At 46.4% G+C, this 25,000-nt stretch overlaps 1 protein-coding gene across 1 annotated transcript in view; it reads right to left on the minus strand.

Moving 5' to 3' along the window:
• Nucleotides 1–25,000, minus strand: part of LOC143287748 (nonsense-mediated mRNA decay factor SMG8-like) — a 52,443-nt gene that overhangs the window by 21,193 nt on the left and 6,250 nt on the right. Inside the window, 11 exon segments of the mRNA XM_076596005.1 lie at nucleotides 1,124–1,340; nucleotides 3,398–3,538; nucleotides 6,419–6,574; nucleotides 9,026–9,113; nucleotides 9,775–9,914; nucleotides 11,799–12,007; nucleotides 13,140–13,264; nucleotides 17,757–17,845; nucleotides 20,039–20,204; nucleotides 22,172–22,239; nucleotides 23,762–23,845. Coding sequence (XP_076452120.1) covers nucleotides 1,124–1,340; nucleotides 3,398–3,538; nucleotides 6,419–6,574; nucleotides 9,026–9,113; nucleotides 9,775–9,914; nucleotides 11,799–12,007; nucleotides 13,140–13,264; nucleotides 17,757–17,845; nucleotides 20,039–20,204; nucleotides 22,172–22,239; nucleotides 23,762–23,845 — 1,483 coding nt within the window.

Raw genomic sequence — 25,000 nt, forward strand, 5'->3', positions numbered from 1 at the left:
GAATGAAGACGGAAGGATGGAAGGAAAGAAAGAAAGCAGGCAGGCAAGAAAGAACAAGAGAGAGAGCATGTCAGTCAATGGAATGAAGGGAGGAAGGAGAGAAAGAGAGCAGGTAGGTAAAAAAGAACGAGAGAGAGAGCATGTCAGTCAATGGAATGAAGACGGAAGGAAGAAGAGAAAGAAAGCAGGTAGGTAAAAAAGAACGAGAGAGAGAGCATGTCAGTCAATGGAATGAAGGGAGGAAGGAGAGAAAGAGAGCAGGCAGGCAAGAAAGAACGAGAGAGAGAGCATGTCAGTCAATGGAATGAAGACAGAAGGAAGGAGAGAAAGAAAGCAGGCAGGCAAAAAAGAACGAGAGAGAGAGCACATCAGTCAATGGAATGAAGACAGAAGGAAGGAGAGAAAGAAAGCAGGCACGCAAGAAAGAATGAGAGAGAGCATGTCAGTCAATGGAATGAAGGGAGGAAGGAAAGAAAGAAAGCAGGCAGGCAAGAAAGAATGAGAGAGAGAGCACATCAGTCAATGGAATGAAGGGAGGAAGGAGAGAAAGAAAGCAGGCAGGCAAAAAAGAACGAGAGAGAGCATGTCAGTCAATGGAATGTAGACGGAAGGAAGGAAAGAAAGAAAGCAGGCAGGCAAAAAAGAACGAGAGAGAGAGCACATCAGTCAATGGAATGAAGACGGAAGGAAGGAAGGAGAGAAAGAAAGCAGGCAGGCAAAAAAAATGAAGGAGACATTGGGGGGTGAAAAAAGTAAGCATCTCTTTTGTCAATGTAGAAAATGACTCAACAGAGATACTTTAGATAAGACCACCACCGACGTGATGTGACTCAGCAACCGTGCAGGATCTCCTCTGGTGTGTGGCCCCCTGGTGACCTGATATCAATAGTTCCCTGTGGATTGTCAGTGCCGGATCTGGGACAGATGAAACCTGGGTGCAGCTGCGCATGGGGAACTCTGAGTGAGCAGCGTGGGAGCAATTAAGACTGAAGGGAAGGAAAGATAAAAGAATGAACAAACAACAATAGAAAACAACCACCAAAACCCCCCCAAAAAACTGTAACTTTTCACATGACACAGGGGACAAACAAGACACCTTCCCAATCCCGGGAACCCAACTCACCGAGGCTGAGAGCCAGACTGAGCGTCGACATTCCCGCCAAGACATCCTTGACCTCTCCCCCTTCCTCTCTGGCGAACTCAACAACCTCTGTGTTGATGCTGGGACTGGCAGCGGCGGTGACGAGGCTACTGCTGGGTTTGAAGGTGGGCATGTCCATGTGGGGCAGTGTGCCACAACATGCCGCCTCCAGCGTCAGGTAGAAGTCGTAGTTTGCACTCTGAGAAATCCGATACAAAACATATATAGATAAACAATAATCATAATGATAATAGTAATAATAATAATAATACTGATAACAATAATATTCACGATAATAATAACAGGAAATTCTTTTCCTAAATTACGTTTATCTAACATACTTTATTGTGACCCACTAGAGCTGACTCCGGCAGGGAGTCCGATTCCTGTCCTGTGCAAACTACTATCCGCCTATGCGGAGAAAACGAAAGTAGCTATGGCCGATAACCTCACGGAAGTAGGTTACCTCCCCTCTGTATCCCAAACTAGTGGATTTTTTTCTACAGAATTTTGCCAGGAACAACCCTTTTGTTGCCGTGGGTTGTTTTTTTTACGTGCACTAAGTGCATGCTGCACACGGGACCTCTGTTTATCGTCTCAACCAAATGACTAGCGTCCAGACCACCACTCAAGGTCCAGTGGAGGGGGAGAAAATATCGGCGGCTGAGCTGTGATTCGAACCAGCGCACTCAGATTCTCTCACTTCCTAGGCGGATGTGTTACCTCCAGGCCATCACTCCATGCAAAGAGGGTTGGTAGGCATGAGGCTGTGTTGGAGAAGTAGGAAAGCACAAGTACTTACAGGATAGGTTTTGAGCTTTTAGTGAAGAACAAAAGGCAGAATGAGTCTTTGTATAACTTTCCTTGAGTCTTTGTATAACTTTCATAACACGACAGTGAAGTCAAATGAATAATGAAAACAGCAGTTCAGCTCAGGTCAGTTTCTCAAGGAAGCGTCACTGCATTCAGACAAATCCATATATGCTACACCACATCTGCTAAGCAAATGCACGACCAGCAGTGTAACCCATGCACCTAGTCAGGCCTTGAAGAAAAAAAAAGAAGCATAAACAAATAAATGGATAAATGATTTATAACAACAACAAAAAAGTAACCAGACAGATAATGAAATGAAATAAAATGCAGGAAAAAAAATAAAATAAAAAGACAATAATGACAATAAACAAATAAGCAAATAAATGTAAATAAACATACAGACACGCACACACAGAGACACACACACATAATAAACAAACATACAGACACACACACAGAGACACACACACATAATAAACAAACATACAGACACACACACACAGAGACACACACACACACATCTGCACAACGGTTATGAAACAAGTTTATTCCGCATGCCTCCTGGGGCCACTGAAACAGTACAGACACACATCTTGTAAACACACTATACAGAGAGTGGTGTCAACAACAAACAAAATACAGCCACCAGCACAGTGCTGCTCTTATGTTTCTGAATATTCATGTTATTTTACAAAGTGTGTGTGTGTGTGTGTGTGTGTGTGTGTGTGTGTGTGTGTGTGTTTAAGGGGAAGTGGGTGTGTGTGTGGGAAAAGCACCCGCTGTGTTATATTACTTGCTTGTGTGCATTTAGTTTTATATGTTGCTTTTGTGTGTGAGTGTGGTCCAACCTTTGTCAGCTGAGAGTGTGGTGGGCGTGGCTGTGGGCTGAGATATTGTGAAGGGTGAGTGACGAGCCTGTGGATGCACAATTTCATTTCTAAATGGATGAATAAAGACGTTTTGTATAGTATTGTGTCGTGTTGTATCGTATTCAATGTATTGCATTGTATAGTATTGTATCATATTCAGCTTTTATCAGAGATTGACATAAGTTTACAGATGGGCCAACAGCAAAGTGACAGCTGTATTATCAATGGTTTCCCCATTACAATGGGAAATCATTTACAGCTTAGTCTTTTGTGAAGGTCTATGACTCTCAAGCTAGGAGGCAAAATTGCACTGGCTCTTAGTGCTACAGCCTTGGGGGCTAGTTGGCCTTTGGGAGCTACCCAATGCCGACTGTCCTGAAACCCTCTTGGCCGAGAGAGTGGGGATGTAACTTGGGCAAGGCACTCTCCACTATAATCAAATTCTGGCCCAGATAGTCAGGACAGCAGTTACCTCCTCTGCTGTTCTGATGGTCATAGTCGAACAAGACTGACTATTACACATTGTATCGTAATTTACTGCATTGTGTTGTCAGGCGGAGCCCTCTCTCACCCTATGGTCGAAGGGGTCGTCTTTCTCGGCCTGCTGGCTCCCACAGTTGCAGGCAGCCTTGGTCTTCAGCTGACTGGAGTGGGCCATGACTGGAAGGTCCTTGTTGGCCTCCGTGCTGACCTCGCTCAGGGCACGGTGCAGCTGCACATACACACACAGACACACCACCTTTCTGTGAAAAAAAAACTTTTTTTCCTCCCTAAAATTACATTTAACTCTTTCATCAGCAAGTTTCTGTGTGAAAAACACTCCCCAGCACCACCAAATATTCTAGAAACAGTGCCCTTGCTGAGAGCACGGTGCAGCTGCAAACACACACAGACACATCATCTTTTTGTGAATTTTTTTTTCCTCCCTAAAATTACATTTAACTCTTTCACCACCACGTTTCTTTGTGAAAAACACTCCACAGAACCAAACATTCTAGAAATGGTGCCCTCACTCAGAGCAAGGTGCAGCTGCAAACACACACACACACACACACACACACACACACACCACCCTTCTTTCCCCAAAAAATTTTTTTCCTCCCTAGAATTACATTTAACTCTTTCACCACCAAGTTTCTGTGTGAACAACACTCCTCAGTACCACCAAATATTTTAGAAACAATGATCTCACAGGCTTCGGTTCATGCCAAAACAACTCAGTATAACTGGTCACTTCAAACTCAGTCAGGGTGGCAATGGTTAGTCATTGTTCTATAGGCGGGAAACTGGCTGCAGCGGTCAAGCTTTGTTACAATTTGAAATCCGGTCCTATCAACATGACCACTCCATGTCGATGAAAGTCGCCTATGAAAACCGGTCCTATCAACATGACCACTCCATGTCGATGAAAGTCGCCTATGAAAACCGGTCCTATCAACATGACCACTCCATGTCGATGAAAGTCGCCTATGAAAACCAGTCCTATCAACATGACCACTCCATGTCGATGAAAGTCGCCTATGAAAACCGGTCCTATCAACATGACCACTCCATGTCGATGAAAGTCGCCTATGAAAACCGGTCCTATCAACATGACCACTCCATGTCGATGAAAGTCGCCTATGAAAACCGGTCCTATCAACATGACCACTCCATGTCGATGAAAGTCGCCTATGAAAACCGGTCCTATCAACATAACCACTCCATGTCGATGAAAGTCACCTATGAAAACCGGTCCTATCAACATGACCACTCCATGTCGATGAAAGTCGCCTATGAAAACCGGTCCTATCAACATGACCACTCCATGTCGATAAAAGTCGCCTATGAAAACCGGTCCTATCAACATGACCACTCCATGTTGATAAAAGTCGCCTGTGAAAACTGGTCCTATCAACATGACCACTCCATGTTGATAAAAGTCACCTATGAAAACCGGTCCTATCAACATGACCACTCGATGTCGATAAAAGTCGCCTATGATGGTGCACTGTCTATTCGACTAAAGTCGCTTATGGCAGTGAAAGAGTCAAACCCATTCTTCTTCTTCTTCTTCATTTGTGGGCTGCAACTCCCATGTTCACTCGTATGTACAAGAGTAGACTTTTACGTGCATGACCCTTTTTTACCCTGCCAAGTAGGCAGCTATACTCCGTTTTCAGGGATAAACCCATTCAAACCTAGAGAGTTTACAGCCTCTGTTGGCAGGTCCCCCTGCCATACTGAAGCAGAAAAACGAAGAAAATACTGAAATCGACAGGGATTTTTCCCCTCCAAAATGACATGTTGGCAACACAGCTGGAGATACTGTAGAAGTGAGTTCACTTCGTTTCTTTTTTATGCATGTGTCGGAATGTGCTCACCATTTTCATGAAACAAATTAGAAGCCAGGCCATAGCTCAGGTGCAGGGCTGAATGAGGTAACTCACTTAGTACTGCCAGTTAGTTCCCCTGAATTTCCCAACAGACAACCCATTTGTATGGGTAAGAAATAAAATCGCCTACAAAAAAAAGAGGTTACAGTTTATGCACTGAAAACTTCCAAACTGATCAGTAATATACATGACTTGTAAATCCAGGAAAGCGCAGAGAGTTTGAAACCGACTGAATTCAGAATGTTATATAGCCCGATCAGGCTCCTTCATCTGGAGTGATTTAATCTAACATTTTAATGTGACGCACTGTCCTTCATCATCATCAATATAAACAAAAGTCTCAAAAACTGTGGCCTTTCATGCCCTGCTCTCATGGTGACCTCTGTTTTGATACCCCTCCACTTCCGTGCTTGGGGTGAGTCCTGTCAATGTCGTCAGTGTGTCGGCAGATTCATGGGGGGCTGTTGTTTGAGGGACGTGGTGGTGGTCTCCACTCTGGGAGGGACGCTCATTCAGACTGGCTCCATGACTAAGCCATTATTGTCATAAGTAGGGGGCTTAGTAGATGGTATCCTAAGTACATTAAATCAGAACAGGCACCACTGAACACCACCGAAGTGACTCAGCAGCAGTGCAGGGTCTCCTCTGGTGTGTGGCCTCCTAACGACCTAACATCGATTGTTCCCTGCGGACTGCCGATGCTGGAACTGTGATGGACGAACCCGGGTGTGGCCGTGTATGGGGGAATCTAAATGAGCAGTGTGGGAGTAATGCCACTGAAATGGTGCAGATGATGGGGCAGCAAAAAAATAAATGAATAAAATAAAATAAAATACTGTGACCCACTGGGGTCTGACTCCTGTCCTGTGCAAAGCACTAGTCCATCCAAGTGGAGGAATCAAAGCTAGCTGCAGTCAGCAGCCTCTCTTTATTCATTCATTCATCATTTTCTTTGTCATTTTGCAGCTGAAACAAATGGACACACAGGAACAAAAACATGGACTCAAATATGTACAGGTGAATCAAACCAACACACAAACAACAAATCCAGATCCACTGGTTGCCCGAATCCTCACCCCCCCACCCCACCCCACTCCCTGACCCTTCATGATTCATTTTAATTTTCTCTTTGTCTGGAGGGCTGGATGAAAAATTGTGCTTGTATGATTATTCCACTTCTCTCAATAAAAAAACTTTGTTCGTTCATTCTTTCTCACCTGGTTGACACACAGGTTGCCGGAGAGACTGACAGCCTCACACTGCTGTCGACCCTCCGTCCAGAATGCTCGGCACGACTCCTCCAACTGCTTCAGGTACTTGTCGAACGCCGGGCCCCGTGCGTACTGTGAAAACACTCGCTTGGCCTGCCCCAGCTGTGCCAATTATCACTGCCACCGTCATCATCACCATCGTCACAGTTGTCATCCTCATCACCATCACTGTTGTCACTGTTGTCCTCGTCATTGTCACCATCATCACTGTCACCATCATCATCACCATCACCGTTGTCACTGTTGTCGTCATCATTGTCACCATCATCACTGCCACCGTCATCATCACCATCACTGTTGTCACTGTTGTCGTCATCATTGTCACCATCATCATCACTGTCACCGTCATCATCACCATCACTGTTGTCACTGTTGTCGTCGTCATTGTCACCATCATCACCACCATCATCACTGTCACCGTCATCATCACCATCACTGTTGTCATTGTTGTCGTCGTCATTGTCACCATCATCACCACCATCATCACTTGTCATCATCATCTCAATATTCGTCATTACCATCATCGTCACGATACTGATAATAACCATCATCATCATCACCATCGTTACCATCATCATTGTTGTCATTGTCGTTGTCATTGTCACAGTAGTCAGAATTACCATGATGGTTACCATCATCATCACCATCATCATCATCATCATCACCATGGCTGTCATTGTCACAGTAGTCAGAATTACCATGATGGTTACCATCATCATCACCATCATCATCATCATCATCACCATGGCTGTCATTGTCACAGTAGTCAGAATTACCATGATGGTTATCATCATCATCACCATCACCATCATCATCATCACCATGGCTGTCATTGTCACAGTAGTCAGAATTACCATGATGGTTACCATCATCATCACCATCACCATCATCATCATCACCATGGCTGTCATTGTCACAGTAGTTAGAATTACCATGATGGTTACCATCATCATCATCATCACCATCATCATCATCACCATGGCTGTCATTGTCACAGTAGTCAGAATTACCATGATGGTTATCATCATCATCACCATCACCATCATCATAATCACCATGGCTGTCATTGTCACAGTAGTCAGAATTACCATGATGGTTATCATCATCATCACCATCATCGTTATTGTTGTCGTCATCACGGTCGTTACAATTACCAGGATGGTTCTCATAATAATCATCACTGTTGTCATCATCATTGTCATGGTGGTAGAATTTCATGATGGTTGTTATCATCATTATGGTTTTTGTCATGTTAAAATGATGATAATAATAACCTTAACTGTGCAAAAACCAGTACTGATCCACGGTATCTTCAAACTGATAAATGACATACGCCTTATCATCACCTCCCAGGCTTGCCACTACCATCATCACTTCTTTCTGTTTTCAAACTCAGCTATATAGGCCTCCATCTTCACCTGTTGATGGGCTGGTCCACAGACACTACAGTACAGCTGCACTGATGGGGTGCAAAGTCTTAATACAGCTGCACCTCACTGCCTGGAAATTACAGCAACTGAAGTGCAGCTGCACTGATAGGGTGCAAAGTGTTAATTCAGCTTCATATCACTGCCTGGTTGAAACTGTTCATAATTCATCTGACTAGTTCTCACTGGCACTTGTACCAGCAAACAGACAACAGGGCAACACACACACACACACACACACACACAGATCAACACACACACACACACACACACAGACAACAGGACAACACACACACACAGATAGACAACAGGACAACATACACACACACACACACAGATAGACAACAGGATAACACACACACACACAGATAGACAACAGGGCAACACACACACACACACAGATAGACAACAGGACAACACACACACACAGATAGACAACAGGGCAACACACACATAAACAGATAGACAACAGGACAACACACACACACACACACACAGATAGACAACAGGACAACACACACACACAGATAGACAACAGGGCAACACACACACACACAGATAGACAACAGGACAACACACACATAAATAGATAGACAACAGGACAACACACACACACACACACACACAGATAGACAGCAGGACAACACACACACACACACACACACACAGATAGACAACAGGACAACACACACACACACACACACACAGATAGACAACAGGACAACACACACACACACACACACACACACACACACACACACACACAGATAGACAACAGGACAACACACACACACACAGAGACAGATAGACAACAGGACAACACACACACACACACACACAGATAGACAACAGGACAACACACACATAAACAGATAGACAACAGGACAACACACACACACACAGAGACAGATAGACAACAGGACAACACACACACACACACACAGATAGACAACAGGACAACACACACATAAACAGATAGACAACAGGACAACACACACACACACAGATAGACAACAGGACAACACACACACACACAGATAGACAACAGGACAACACACACAAGTAAACGACAACAGAACAACACACACAAGCTAACAAACAGACAGACAGCAACGTTCCCACTCACCTTGGACAGGTGACAGGCTGTCACGTAGAAGGGAGGTAACTCTGACTGGTAGGCCGCTTCCGCCATGGAAATGATTTTGTTGCAGCGACTGTGACAGTGGTGACCAGAGATGCACTTCACAAAGACACTTCCCATTCACGTGTGGTTGAAATCAAAATGTTGGTCAAACTCAAATGTCATCACTGTTGTGCTGTTAACCTGAATCACTGTCGCTAACCGTTACAAAAAATTCTAACTGCATAAAACTGACGTCCAATTAATTAGGAATCAATTCAGTGCTAATTGGTACATCTTACTAATTATCAACATCAATGTAAATTTATACAATCCCCCCATCCCCTCCAAAAATACAATCATGCATTCAAAATCAATCCAAAACAAAGACACCACCCTCCCCTCCAAAAGTACAATCATGCATTCAAAATCAGTCCTATACAAAGACACCCCCCCTCCAAAAATACAATCATACATTCAAAATCAATCCAATACAAAGACCCCCCCCCCCCCACCCCCTCCAAAAGTACAATCATGCATTCAAAATCAATCAAATAAAAACACACCCCCTCCAAAAATACAAAGATGCATTCAAAATCAATCCAATACAAAGACCCCCCCCCCCCCAGCACCCCCCCACCCCCCCATTCTCCCTCCCCCCAACACCGCCCCTCCAAAAGCACAATCATGCATATGAAATCAGTTCTGTACGAACACTCCCCCTCCAACCACACACACTCAGGTTCAAACCTCACCCTTCAGAAAACTTCATGTCCGGATCCAGCAAGGTGCGCAGTAAGTTCAGGGCGCTCTGGGCTCGACCCTCTGGCGTGGCGTCAAACAGGAAGTCGTGCATTCGCTGACACACCTCAAACCACAGCGAGGCTGTGGGTAGCTGTTGACACACACAGAAAGGTCATCCATTTGGTGACACACCTCAAACCACACCAGGCAGTGGGCAGCTGTTGACACACACAGAAAGTTGTGCATTCTCTGACACACCTCAAACCACAATGAAGCCGTGGGCACCTGTTGACACAAACAGAAAAGTCATGCATACATACATGCATACATCTTACTATACACAAGAAGCCCACACTGGTGTGTCTCTGCCTTTGGGCTGCATTCTCATCTCCTGGGACCACTGACATCTCCATTGTCTTCCATGATACACAAGTTTGTATTTGTATATGTATCACTCTTTTTGTCACAACAGATTTCTCTGTGTGAAATTCAGGCTGCTCTCCCAAGGGAAAGCATGCCGCTATACTGACAGCACCTGCAATTTTATTTGTTTTCTGATGGAAGTGGATTTTTCTACAGAATTTTGCCAGGGACAATCCTTTTGTTGCCGTGGGTTCTTTTACATGCGCTAAATGCATGCTGCACACAGGACTCAGTTTATCGTCTCATCTGAATCACTATTTCAATTTCAGATTCTGAAGGATGAGTTACTGCGTTTGGACAAATCCTTACAAGCTACACCACATCTGCTAAGTAGATGCCTGACAGCAGCATAACTTATGATAACGTGAGGCCCAGCCTTTCTTCCCTTTACTTCAGTTTTCAACACGTACAGTAATCTGGCCTCACACATGACTGAAACCTGTACTGGTCAAAGCCATCAATTAAAAAAAAAAATAAGCAGAGGTTTTCAAGCCAGGAGCTCTGAGAAACAGCTTCAGGAAAGCATGGCGCCAACGTCTGGACATCAGGCCGGAAGATGAAAAAGACGGCATCCATGAGCTGGACAGAGCAGCACAGCTCACAATCTTCAGACTGCGAACGGGACACTGTCAGCTCCTCTCCTATCTCTACTGTCTGAAGATATCACATACTGACCAGTGCCCTTGTAGCACAGGTCCACAGACCCCCTCCCATATCCTGCAGTCCTGTCCCACCTTCAATGCTCTGAAACGTCAGGCATGGCCCAGCCCTGTGGAGCTCCAGGAGAAACTGTGGGGACCGGTGGGGTCCCTGTGACAGACCGCGGACTTCGCTGTCCTGACCGGACTGAAAGTCTAGCGTGGCCAGGGAACACAGAAGAAGAAGAAGAAGCTAGGAGCTTAAGGTGAGGAAACCCCAACAGAAAACCTAGAGGGCTGAAGGAGGTGTCTGGCCAGTGCGTGCCCTCTGACAAACCAAGGCATCATGCACTTATCACTTATGGCTACATGACTGGAGTGCTGGCCTGGTGGTGAAGCGTCTGCCCAGGAAGCCTGAGAATCTGAGCGCACTGGTTTGAATCCCAGTCGCCTGTATTTTATCCCCATCCACTAGAATCTGAGTGGTGGTCTGGACACCAGTCATCTTGACAAGACAATAAATCGAGGTCCCGTGTGCAGCATGCACTTAGCCCATATAAAAGAACTGATGGCAATAAAAGGGATGTCCCTGGCAATATTCTGTAGAAAAATCCACTTCTATAGGAAAAGAAATAAAACTGCATGCAGAAGAAAAAAAGAAAGGCTGGTGCTCTCAGTGTAGCGACGCACTCTCCCTGGGGAGAGCAGCCCGAATTTCACACAGAGAAATCTGTTGAGACAAAAGAGTAATACAATACAGAACAACAGTGATAAGAAACTCTAGGGAGGGCTGGACAATACAAGGTCTTCAGAGAAGAAGCCCCCCTCAGTCAGGTGTTTCGGCCCTTAACTCCTTGCACTCTGAGGGGGCCGGGCCACACTCAGGTCATACAATACAATAGGATACAATACAATACAATACACCACAAAACAATACAATACAAAATGTATCCAGCTCAGACGTGAATGGATACCTCAAACCTGGCCGGCACAGGGTTCCGCCCCACGTTGTCGTCAAATCCTTTGTGGAAGGCGATCTCCACGTGCTGCCAGAGGAACTCCTTAAAGCTGTTCTCCTGCCGCACAGACATCAGCGGTGACCTCACACTCTCTGAGGATGAAGAGCTGTTGGCTGCGGTGCCTCGCCGAGGCCCCTGGTGGTGGCTCTTGCTTCGTGGGCTGTCTGTAAAACAGCACAAAGGGAAGGCACTCTTACATGTTGAGGCAGGAAACAGTGCCTGTGGATGTGCACGTGTCCATGCGCAGACATATATTGCACACACACATACATACACGCACAAACATGAATGCACACATCCACATCCACGCACATACAGGTTTCAGACATATATGCATGCACAAAAATGCACATACACATTGCACACACATACATACATGCACAAATATGACTGCACACACATCCACACACATACGCCCACATACACATACAAAACTGCATGAAAGGGGAAAAAAAACACCAGAAGCTCAGTTTGATTCAACAATATGCATCATATTGAGCTCCATCCCCAGAACTACTCAACCCTTCCTGTACAATCACACTTTCAAGCACGTGTATACTCAACTGACAGGTCATCAATGTTATACATGTCATAAAAAGTAAACTAAGCTTGGTAAAATAATGAGAACATTCCTGAAAACAACAACAACAACAACAACAAAAGACAATGGTAGTATTGCAGAATGCTCATCCTTTTTTTAAAATTTTTTATACAGACATTTTTCCATATCAAATACATTTACATTTTTGCCACAACATATTTCTCTGTGTGAAATTCAGGCTTCTCTTTCCAGAGACAGCATGTTGCTACAGTGCAGCGTCCCCCTTCCCCACTCCCCATCCCTCCCCCCTTCTTTCTGCCTGCAAGTGTATTTGCTTTCCTATCAAAGAGGATTTTTCCTACAGAATTTTGCCAGGGATAAGGACAACCCTTTTGTTGCCATGGGTTCTTTTATGTACGCTAAGTACATGCTGCACATGGGACCTCGGTTTATCATCTCTTCCTAATGACTTGTGTCCAGACCCACCACTCAATGTTTCACGGAGGGAGGAGAAACTACTGTAGAGCATAGGATTCAATCCCACATGCTCAGATTCTCTTGCTTCCTAGTCCGACGCTTTACCACCAGGCCACAACTCCTATACGGCTATTCTGTGAACATCAGTTCAGTTCAGTCACTCAAGGAGGCATCACTGCATTCAGACAAATCCATATACGCAACACCACATCTGCAAAGCAGGTGCCTGACCAGCAGCATAACCCAACTAATGGAACGTGAGGCATGTATGGCATTACCGTGTCCCAAGAAATGGTTCTTCATGAAGTTGAGGAGGAAGGTGTTGGGCTCTGTCGCCTCGTTCTTCCGACTGCTGATGAAGACGAACTCCTGGTTGGCCGGCACAGCGAACAGGGAGTTGTTGCTGAGAGTCCACCACACACATGAACCAATGAATGATGTGGATATTCATACTGCGCCTATCCTCGGTCAAAGGCCAAGCTCAAAGCACTTTACAAACACAGGGTCATTTGCACAACAGGCTGCCTATCTGGGTAGAGCTGACTGATGGCTGCCATTGGGTGCTCATCATTCATTTTCCTGTTTCATTCAAGCAGATTTCAGGCATGCACACATACACACTCAGACATGTAACATTTTACGTGCATGACCATTTTGTTTATTTACCCACATTTACTGATACATTGGGGTCAGCCTGGCATGGAAGTCAGAACCATTGACAGGGTGGTGTGTGGATTGTTATTCAGGGGTGGTGTGGGGTGGTGTGGTGTGGTGTGGTGTGGTGTGGTGTAGCTTGGTGTGGTGTGGTGTGGTGTGGTGTAGCTTGGTGTGGTGTGGTGTAGCTTGGTGTGGTGTGGTGTGGTGTAGCTTGGTGTGGTGTGGTGTGGTGTGGTGTGGTGTGGTGTAGCTTGGTGTGGTGTGGTGCAGCTTGGTGTGGTGTGGTGTGGTGTGGTGTGGTGTAGCTTGGTGTGGTGTGGTGTGGTGTGGTGTAGCTTGGTGTGGTGTAGCTTGGTGTGGTGTGGTGTGGTGTAGCTTGGTGTGGTGTGGTGCGGTGTGGTGTGGTGTGGTGTAGCTTGGTGTGGTGTGGTGTAGCTTGGTGTGGTGTGGTGTGGTGTGGTGTAGCTTGGTGTGGTGTGGTGTGGTGTGGTGTAGCGTAGCTTGGTGTGGTGTGGTGTAGCTTGGTGTGGTGTGGTGTGGTGTGGTGTGGTGTGGTGTAGCTTGGTGTGGTGTGGTGTGGTGTGGTGTAGCTTGGTGTGGTGTGGTGTGGTGTGGTGTAGCTTGGTGTGGTGTGGTGTGGTGTGGTGTAGCGTAGCTTGGTGTGGTGTGGTGTAGCTTGGTGTGGTGTGGTGTGGTGTGGTGTAGCTTGGTGTGGTGTGGTGTGGTGTGGTGTGGTGTGGTGTGGTGTAGCTTGGTGTGGTGTGGTGTGGTGTGGTGTGGTGTAGCTTGGTGTGGTGTGGTGTGGTGTAGCTTGGTGTGGCCTCGTCAGCCACCAGGGAGCCTTGCAGCAGATGAGGACAACTCCTTTTCTCAATCTTTGTTCGCGAAGCCAAGCCATGACATGAGCCACATGTGGCATGGCGTTGTCTGGTGTTGCTGGGTCAGGCTGCGTGGAGTAGGGGTGGTATGGGATGGGGGTCATGTGGTGGGGTGGAGTAGGGGTGGTATGGGATGGGGGTCATGTGGTGTGGTGGAGTAGGGGTGGTATGGGATGGGGGTCATGTGGCGGCGTGGAGTAGGGGTGGTATGGGATGGGGGTCATGTGGTGTGGTGGAGTAGGGGTGGTATGGGATGGGGGTCATGTGGTGGGGTGGAGTAGGGGTGGTATGGGATGGGGGTCATGTGGTGTGGTGGAGTAGGGGTGGTATGGGATGGGGGTCATGTGGTGTGGTGGGGGTGGTATGGGATGGGGGTCATGTGGTGTGGTGGGGTGGAGGTGGTATGGGATGGGGGTCATGTGGCGTGGTGGGGTGGAGGTGGTATGAGATGGGGGTCATGTGGCATGGTGGGGTGGAGGTGGTATGAGATGGGGGTCATGTGGTGGGATGGGGGTGGTATGGGATGGGGGTCATGTGGTGTGGTGGAGTAGGGGTGGTATGGGATGGGGGTCATGTGGCGTGGTGGGGTGGAGGTGGTATGAGATGGGGGTCATGTGGTGGGATGGGGGTGGTATGGGATGGGGGTCATGTGGTGTGGTGGAGTAGGGGTGGTATGGGATGGGGGTCATGTGGCGTGGTGTGGTGGGGTGGTATGGGATGGGGGTCATGTGGTGTGGTGGAGTAGGGGTGGTATGGGATGGGGGTTGTGTGGTGTGGTGTGGTGGGGTGGTATGGGATGGGGGTCATGTGGTGTGGTGGAGTAGGGGTGGTATGGGATGGGGGTCATGTGGTGTGGTGGAGTAGGGGTGGTATGGGATGGGGGTATTGTGGTGTGGTGGAGTAGGGGTGGTATGGGATGGGGGTTGTGTGGTGTGGTGTGGTGGGGTGGTGTGGGATGGGGGTCATGTGGTGTGGTGGAGTAGGGGTGGTATGGGATGGGGGTCATGTGGTGTGGTGGAGTAGGGGTGGTATGGGATGGGGGTCATGTGGTGTGGTGGAGTAGGGGTGGTATGGGATGGGGGTCATGTGGTGTGGTGGGGTGGTATGGGATGGGGGTCATGTGGTGTGGTGGGGTGGTATGGGATGGGGGTCATGTGGTGTGGTGGGGGTGGTATGGGATGGGGGTCATGTGGTGGGGTGGGGGTGGTATGGGATGGGGGTCATGTGGTGGGATGGAGTAGGGGTGGTATGGGATGGGGGGTCATGTGGTGTGGTGGAGTAGGGGTGGTATGGGATGGGGGTCATGTGGTGGGGTGGAGGTGGTATGAGATGGGGGTCATGTGGTGTGGTGGAGTAGGGGTGGTATGGGATGGGGGTATTGTGGCGGGGTGGGGGTGGTATGGGATGGGGGGTCATGTGGTGGAGTACGGGTGGTATGGGATGGGGGTATTGTGGTGGGGTGGGGTGTGACTGATGTGGTATGGTGTGGTGTGATGTGATGGGTTGTGGTGTAGTGCGATTGGGTGTTGTGTGGTGTTGTGTTGTGTGGTGTGGTGTGGTTTGGTGTGGTGTGGTCAGTTTGTAAACATACTGTCATGTGTGTGCTCGTGTGCTCTGACTTCATGTATGCACTGTTATATTTCCATATTTCCATGTCTTGCTGCTGAGATAATGTTCAATTTTTCAACAATGACAAACTGATTCTTGTTCTTGTCTATAAACATGCCATACTATAGAATAATATTGAACTATTTAAAAAAACAACAACAAACAACAACAAGAAGTTGCTGTCTTCAGAGAAAGGACGCTTTGACAAGAACAAAAGCCGAGTGGTTAAAGTCTTGGCCTTTCAATCTGTGGTTACTGGGTTCAAATCCCAGTCACGGCACCTGCTGGTGATTTTCCAGCTCAACAGCTGTACAGACTCACTCATGCCTGAAACCCCCTGCGTGTGCATCACACATTACATCAAATACGCACGTTAAACCTCCAATAATCTATGTCAGCATTCAGTAGGTTCTGGAAACCAGAAAATACACAGCATGCACACCCCCGAAAATGGAGTATGGCTGCCAACACGGCAGGGAAAGAACAGTCATGCACATAAAAGCCCACTTGTAAACTCAAGTGATTGTGGGAGTCAATTTCATAGCCTAAGAAGGCAGGAGAGGAAAAGTAGAAAGATGGGTTGCAGACAAGAAAGGCAGAAGAGGAGAAGAAGGAGAATGGCAGCCCATGAAGGCAGGAGAGGAGAAGGAGGAGAAAGGAGAATGGCAGCCAACGAAGGCAGAACAGGAGGAGAAGAAAGGAGAATGGCAGCCCAAGAAGGCAGAACAGGAGGAGAAGAAAGGAGAATGGCAGCCCAAGAAGGCAGAACAGGAGAAGAAAGGAGAATGGCAGCCCATGAAGACAGAAAAGGTGGAGGAGAAGAAAGGAGAATGGCAGCCCATGAAGACAGGAGAGGAGGAGGAGGAGAAAGGAGAATGGCAGCCCGAGAAGGCAGAACAGGAGGAGAAGAAAGGAGAATGGCAGCCCAAGAAGGCAGAACAGGAGGAGAAGAAAGGAGAATGGCAGCCCATGAAGGCAGAAGAGGAGAAGAAGGAGAATGGCAGCCCATGAAGGCAGGAGAAGAGAAGAAGAAAGGAGAATGGCAGCCCATGAAGGCAGAAGAGGAGAAGAAGGAGAATGGCAGCCCATGAAGGCAGGAGAAGAGGAGAAGAAGGAGAATGGCAGCCCATGAAGGCAGGAGAGGAGGAGGAGGAGAAAGGAGAATGGCAGCCCAAGAAGGCAGAACAGGAGGAGAAGAAAGGAGAATGGCAGCCCAAGAAGGCAGAACAGGAGGAGAAGAAAGGAGAATGGCAGCCCAAGAAGGCAGAACAGGAGGAGAAGAAAGGAGACTGGCAGCCCATGAAGACAGAAGAGGAGGAGGAGGAGAAAGGAGAATGGCAGCCTATGAAGGCAGAACAGGAGGAGAAGAAAGGAGAATGGCAGCCAACGAAGGCAGAACAGGAGGAGAAGAAAGGAGAATGGCAGCCCAAGAAGGCAGAACAGGAGGAGAAGAAAGGAGAATGGCAGCCAAGAAGGCAGAACAGCAGGAGAAGAAAGGAGAATGGCAGCCAACGAAGGCAGAACAGGAGGAGAAGAAAGGAGAATGGCAGCCTATGAAGGCAGAAGAGGTGGAGGAGAAGAAAGAAGGGTGGCAGCCCATGAAGGCAGGAGAAGAGGATGAGGAGAGCGCCAGCCCACAAAGGAAGGAGAAGAGAAGGAGAAAGGAGAATGGCAGCCCACATAGAGGAAGAGAAGGAGAGTGGCAGCCCATGAAGGCAGGAGGAGAAGAGGAGGAGAAGAAAGGAAGCTGACCTGATGTTGGTGATGACACGGGCACGGCGCAGAACACGGTAGATCTGATCCTCCAGGTTATGCTGCATGCGCTTCAGCGGGGGCAGTTTCTGTACAAGGTAACAATGATAATAATCCTAGTAAGAAGAAGAAGAAGAAGAAGAGTAATAATAACAATCGTAATAACAGTACACTGACATAGTGCTTCCAAACTTCTGAAAGCGCATTACAATGACTGACCCCTCAGCCAGACACAATGCACACAAGAACACACACACACACTCACGGATACACAAGGACAGAGAAGCAAACATGAATGGAATAACTTTTGATGTTATTCTTGGGCTGCCATTCTCCTTTCTTCTCCTCCTGTTCTCCCATGGTTTTCTTTTTACATAATTGATGTGTACATGGTGACAAGTGAAGGGTGTGTCAGGTTGGTTTTTTTGTTTTGTTTTTTTTCTGACGGGCATTTTATTTTAAGTGAGCCTAAAGAAAATTTTCTGTTTTTGGTTGAAGCAAATAATAAAGTATTTTGAACTGAACTGAATTGAATTGAACTGAATTGAAATTGAATTGAATAAATAGTTATGAATCCATAGAATACGGCAATGGAATGGAGTGCCTTAATTATGTAAAGACTGCTTAAAAAGGAATGGTTTTCAATTTGTTCAAAAGGATGTGAGTGAGGATTTTTTGTTTGTGTGCTGTTGTTATGTACTGCATTATCCATGTCTTTATAAAAGCATTTATTTTGCATTCCCCACCTGTGGACTCCTAATTCGCAGCCAAAACTGGACTCGTTCGATAACTGCTGGGTGTACTTGAATGTATAATTATCAAGATTTTGTTGGGTTTTTTTTTATCTTCTGAGTCTGTTGCACTAATTCTCAAGAGTTAATTGTTATGCCTAAATTTGTTTGATATCATGGGAGGGGAGACAGAGAAGGCCCAACCTGTGAGTGTGATTTACTGGTGCTGCCGTCGTCAGGGTTGACCCTACCTGTGAACGTGATTCACTGGTACCATCAATGTCAGCGTTGACCTACCTGTGAGCATGCTTCACTGGTACCATCAATGTCAGGGTTGACCTACCTGTGACGGTGATTCACTGGTACCATCAATGTCAGCGTTGACCTACCTGTGAGCATGCTTCACTGGTACCATCAATGTCAGGGTTGACCTACCTGTGACGGTGATTCACTGGTACCATCAATGTCAGGGTTGACCTACCTGTGACGGTGATTCACTGGTACCATCAATGTCAGCGTTGACCTACCTGTGACGGTGATTCACTGGTACCATCAATGTCAGGGTTGACCTACCTGTGACGGTGATTCACTGGTACCATCAATGTCAGGGTTGACCTACCTGTGAGGGTGATTCACTGGTACCATCAATGTCAGCGCTGACCTACCTGTGACGGTGATTCACTGGTACCATCAATGTCAGGGCTGACCTACCTGTGAGGGGTACCATCAATGTCAGCGTTGACCTACCTGTGACGGTGATTCACTGGTACCATCAATGTCAGGGTTGACCTACCTGTGACGGTGATTCACTGGTACCATCAATGTCAGGGCTGACCTACCTGTGAACGTGATTCACAGGTATCATCAATGTCAGGGTTGACCGACCTGTGACGGTGATTCACTGGTACCATCAATGTCAGGGTTGACCTACCTGTGAAGGGTACCATCAATGTCAGGGTTGACCTACCTGTGAGGGGTACCATCAGTGTCAGGGTTGACATACCTGTGAGGGTGATTCACTGGTACCATCAATGTCAGGGTTGACCTACCTGTGAACGTGATTCACTGGTACCATCAATGTCAGGGTTGACCTACCTGTGAGCATGCTTCACTGGTACCATCAATGTCAGGGTTCATCTACCTGTGACGGTGATTCCCTGGTACCATCAATGTCAGGGTTGACCTACCTGTGACGGTGATTCACTGGTACCATCATCATCAGGGTTGACCTACCTGTGATGGTGATTCACTGGTACCATCACTGTCAGGGTTGACCTACCTGTGAGCATGCTTCACTGGTACCATCAATGTCAGGGTTGACCTACCTGTGACGGTGATTCACTGGTACCAGTGTCAGGGTAACCTACCTGTGACGGTGATTCACTGGTACCATCATCATCAGGGTTGACCTACCTGTGAACGTGATTCACTGGTACCATCATCATCAGGGTTGACCTACCTGTGAACGTGATTTACTGGTGCCGTCATCATCAGGGTTGACCTACCTGTGAACGTGATTTACTGGTGCCGTCATCATCAGGGTTGACCTACCTGTGAACGTGATTTACTGGTGCCGTCATCATCCGGGTTGGGGCCCACGGTGTGGGTGTGGAAGTGGAAGAGGACGCGGGGGGAACACAGGCGACTGGTGGCCGCCCACTCCTTTGACACAGGCAGGTCACGCAGCAGCTCTCCCAGCTGAGGCTGCAGCTTCAGCCTGTGACACAACAGTGTGCTGTGCTGTATGCTCTGACTTCCCTGCAACTTCTTTGTTCGTGGACTGTGACTCCCACGTTCACTCGTATATACATGAGTGGGCTTTTACATGTGTGACTGTTTATACCTAGCCATACTCTGTTTTCGGGGGTGTGCATGCTGGGTATATTCTTGTTTCCATAACCCACCGAACACTGACATGGATTACAGGATCTTTAATGCACGTACTTGATCTTCTGCTTGCATACTCACACAAAGGGGGTTCAGGCACTAGCAGGTCTGAAAATATGTTGACCTGGGAGATCGGAAAAATCTCCATCCTTTGCTCACCAGGCGCCGTTACCGAGATTTGAACCCGGGACCCTCAGACTGAAAGCCCAGCGCTTTAACCACTCGGTTACTGCACCCGTCACCCTGCAACTTAACCCCGCTGGTTTTCCAGTCTGGCGGAACCTTACCCTTTCATTCCTGTAGCCTGGAAAACCGTGCAGCACAGAGTTCCTCCTTTCTTTCCGTGGACAATGGGAGGTAATAGTTCACAGAAAATGTGGAATGAAAGGGTTAAGGATAAGTTTGGGTTTTGAGAGGGGGGATCGGGGTGGGTTGGGGGGTGGGGGGTTCTTTTGTCTTGTCATCATTTCTTCTTTGCTTTACAGTTGTGTGTTATGGTTAACTCACTCGGGATGACAGGTTTTCTCCCTTGCTTTTCCCTACAGACGGCCCATTTGTAAGGGTTTGGAAAAAAATTACAAAAAATACAAAATACTGTGTAAGAAAATGAAACTTTCAGAACTGGTTTATTACGCGTTGAGCTATTACATATAAAAAAAATCAAATTTCTCATCTTATTTTTACAGTTTTGCCATACGTAGAAAATACTGCCAATTTTTCACCCCGAATCACCATACCCATGCTCGCTTTCTGCATTAAATTCGCTTTCTTCTTCGTCATCATCCACCTCTTCAATGTCCGACCCTTCAGTTTGTAGCATTTCAAGTACTTCGGCAACCCTAAAACGTTGCCGTCACTGCCTTGTTCGCTTCACAACGTTCTGAGAAGAGCCCGCTTTGCTAACAGGCTGGCACGCGAGCAGACGACCAGTCAGTGACTTTGTCAGCGTGTGTGTGAGACAGGCCACACATCCCAGGCTGATCAATCATACTGTTCGATTGTGGAGTGACCCAGAATAGCGCACTCTGCTTGGCTAATCACAAAATCACGTGTACAGCGCATGATGGAATTTTACTTTCGGAGAATGCTATTCCATTCCTTCGTCCGAATCCGAATACGTTTTGTGTAGGAATGCGTGAGCATTCCTTTGTCCGGAGAGAGTTAAAGGATAGTGCCGTTGGTTGTTGGTTTTTCTGTTGTTGTTTTTTGTCTTCATTACTTCTTTGCTTTAATGTCATTAGGGTAGCAGGAACAGTTGTATCACTAGGAAAAGAAACAAAAAGATTTGTAAAGGAGAAGGGGATGAGAGAGACAGATACACAGAGTGAGTGACTGACTGACAAACAGACTGACAAAAAAGTGACATATTTCATTGTCCGTTTACCATTAAAGCCCTCCAGACATGGGAAAATGATGACTGTTATAATGGAATCAAATTACCCTTCTAATGATAAAACACACACACTCACTCAAACACACACACACACACACACACAAACAAGAGAGACAGAAAGAGAGAGACACAGAGAGAGAAGGTGTGTTTGTGTCTGTCTATCTGTTTCTGTGTCTGTGTAAGAAAGGTGTGACCCTGACAAAATGACTGATTACACCTGGAAATCTAACACTGATGGTTCCCTGTGGACTGCTGACACTGGGTCTGTGACAGATGAACCCTGTGTATGTGGAACTTGGAATTAGCCGTGTGGAGTAATGTCACTCAAACAGTGCAGGAGATGGGGCAGCAGAAGCAGTTAAAAAAAGAAAAAGAAAAGAAAAAGAAAAAAAAAACGACATTACCTGACAGAGTCCAGGATGCGAAAGAACTTGATGTAGGTCATGTCAAAGGAGCATGTCGGATGGACCAACTGCACACAGAGAAAAACATGAACAAGTAACAATAATAATAACAGCAACAACCATAGAGCCAGTTAAAGGAGCAACAGAAAAACCAGTAACCACCCAGGCAACCATGTGTTTGTTCTGTATTGTCCATGTGTTCTGTGTGGCTTGTTCAGGATTAAAGAGGCTATGCCAGTCTTGAATGAAAGCTTATTTGTGTTTGCACATTTCTTCTGTCTTTGCTGCTGTGTGCACATGTCCAATGATTGGTATAAGGACAGGCCTGGTGCTTCCTTTTTTGAGAAAGTGTCTGGGTTTTGTTCCAATGTACCTTTTATTTACCTGTGTGCTAGCTGAATCGGTAGCGTAAGCAGCACTGATCTGAAGTGTGTACCTTGTGAATGAAGAGAGTTACCACTCTTTACTATTAGAAAAAACCAAAGGACGGTGACATCAAGGAAGTCAGACAAGCAAGCGAACATATGCAGACAGATAAAAAAAACATACAAAGAGAGAATGAGCGATCAACCAGGCAAGCGAACGAGCAGCCAGACAATCACATACACAAAGAAACTGGGCGAAAATACAGAGCTGACAGAAGAGACCACGACCAGGTACAAGGAGGTAACTAACTGATGACAGTTTTGTACAGATGGTGACTATGGCAGCATGTCATAACAAACACAATTACACCCAGGGATATGATGATGACTACAATAATAATGATAAAGTCCTTATGATGACAAGAACAATAATGATAATGTCCACGCAATGATGACAGCAATAATGATAACATCCTTATGATGAAAACAACAATAATGATAACATCCTTATGATAAAAATTTTTTTTACAATGATGACAGCAATAATGATAACATCCTTACAATGAAAACAACAATAATGATAACATCCTTATGATAATTTTTTTTTTTTTTAAACATCCTTATGATGATGACAACAATAATGATAATGTCCCTATCATGATAGCAAAAATGGAAACATCCTTATGATGATGACAACAATAATGATAATGTCCCTATCATGATAGTAAAAATGGAAACATCCTTATGATGACAACATCAATAATGATAACAAACATCTCTATCTATGATGACAGCAATAATGATAATGTCTTTATGATGACGACAGTGATGATGATGACAGTGATAATGATTAACGTCCTTATGATGAAGACAGTAATAATAATAATGTCATTATAATGACAAGAGCAATAATGATAACATCCTTATGATGATGACAGCAATAATGATAATGTCCTTATGATGATGAGAGCAATAATAAGCAATAATCATAACGTCCTCATGATGACAAGAGCAATAATGATAATGTCATGATGACGACAGCAACAATGATAATGTCCTTGTGATGACTAGAACAATGAAAACGACAGCAATAATGTTAATCTTTATGATGACTACAGCTATAACATTTCTATCAACTCTAGTGCAATAGTCATGATGACAGTGACGTTGATGATAACGACAACAGCGACACCAACAAAGACGGATGACGATCACAATGACCAACCAGAACGACGTGAGACAGGGAGAACACCAGAAGCAGCAAACGGGCGTATCGAGACTCCGCCTCCTGCCAGTAGGAGTAAAAATTCTGCACACACACACACACACACACACATGCACACACACACACACACACACATGCACACACACACACACATGCACACACACACACACACGCACACACACACACACGCACACACACACGTATACATATATATATGCATGCACACGCACACATACACACGTGTACACACACATACAAACAAGCACACACGATCATTTACTTTCTTCTTCTTCACTGTGCCTACAAATCCATTGCTATATCTTTCCTCAAAGTTCAACCCTTCTTACACAAAGTGTTACGGTTACCATCACTGTCATTTGATGCCTGGTGCTGTAAGTGGTGTTCATGAAATATGGGTGCAGTGACCTCATGATACCTGACGGGCGCAATAGCCGAAAGGTTAAAGCGTTGGACTGTCAATCTGAGGGTCCCGGGTTCGAATCACGGTGACGGCGCCTGGTGGGTAAAGGGTGGAGATTTTTACGATCTCCCAGGTCAACATATGTGCAGACCTGCTAGTGCCTGAACCCCCTTCGTGTGTATATGCAAGCAGAAGATCAAATACGCACGTTAAAGATCCTGTAATCCATGTCAGCGTTCGGTGGGTTATGGAAACAAGAACATACCCAGCATGCACACCCCCGAAAACGGAGTATGGCTGCCTACATGGCAGGGTAAAAACGGTCATACACGTAAAAGCCCACTCGTGTGCATACGAGTGAACGCAGAAGAAGAAGAAGACCTCATGATACCTGATGACCTTGGAGATGCCGTTAAAGGTAAACCTGGAGAGTCTGCAACATCACCGGACAGCCCTTCACTGGACACCAGAAGGTGGACGCAAGAGAGGAATACCAAAGAACACCTGGTGCAGAAGAGCCAAAGGAGAGCTCAAGACCTTGAAGCACACGTGGGGTACCATTCAGACACCCGCCCAAAACAGACAAGACCGAAGAGTGGCAGTTCTTCGTTGCTGCCCTACATCCCAGACAACATAATGGGCAATACGTAAGTGAGTGAGTGGACTGCCACAGGATAGGACGCCCATCTTATACACTTACACATCCATACATAGTGGAGTGATGGCCTAGAGGAAATGCGTCCGCCTAGGAAGCGAGAGAATCTGAGCGTGCTGGTTTGAATCACGGTTCAGCCGCTGATATCTTCTCCCCCTCCACT

The sequence above is a fragment of the Babylonia areolata genome, chromosome 11, assembly GCF_041734735.1.
Source record: "Babylonia areolata isolate BAREFJ2019XMU chromosome 11, ASM4173473v1, whole genome shotgun sequence".
NCBI lineage: Eukaryota > Metazoa > Mollusca > Gastropoda > Neogastropoda > Buccinidae > Babylonia > Babylonia areolata.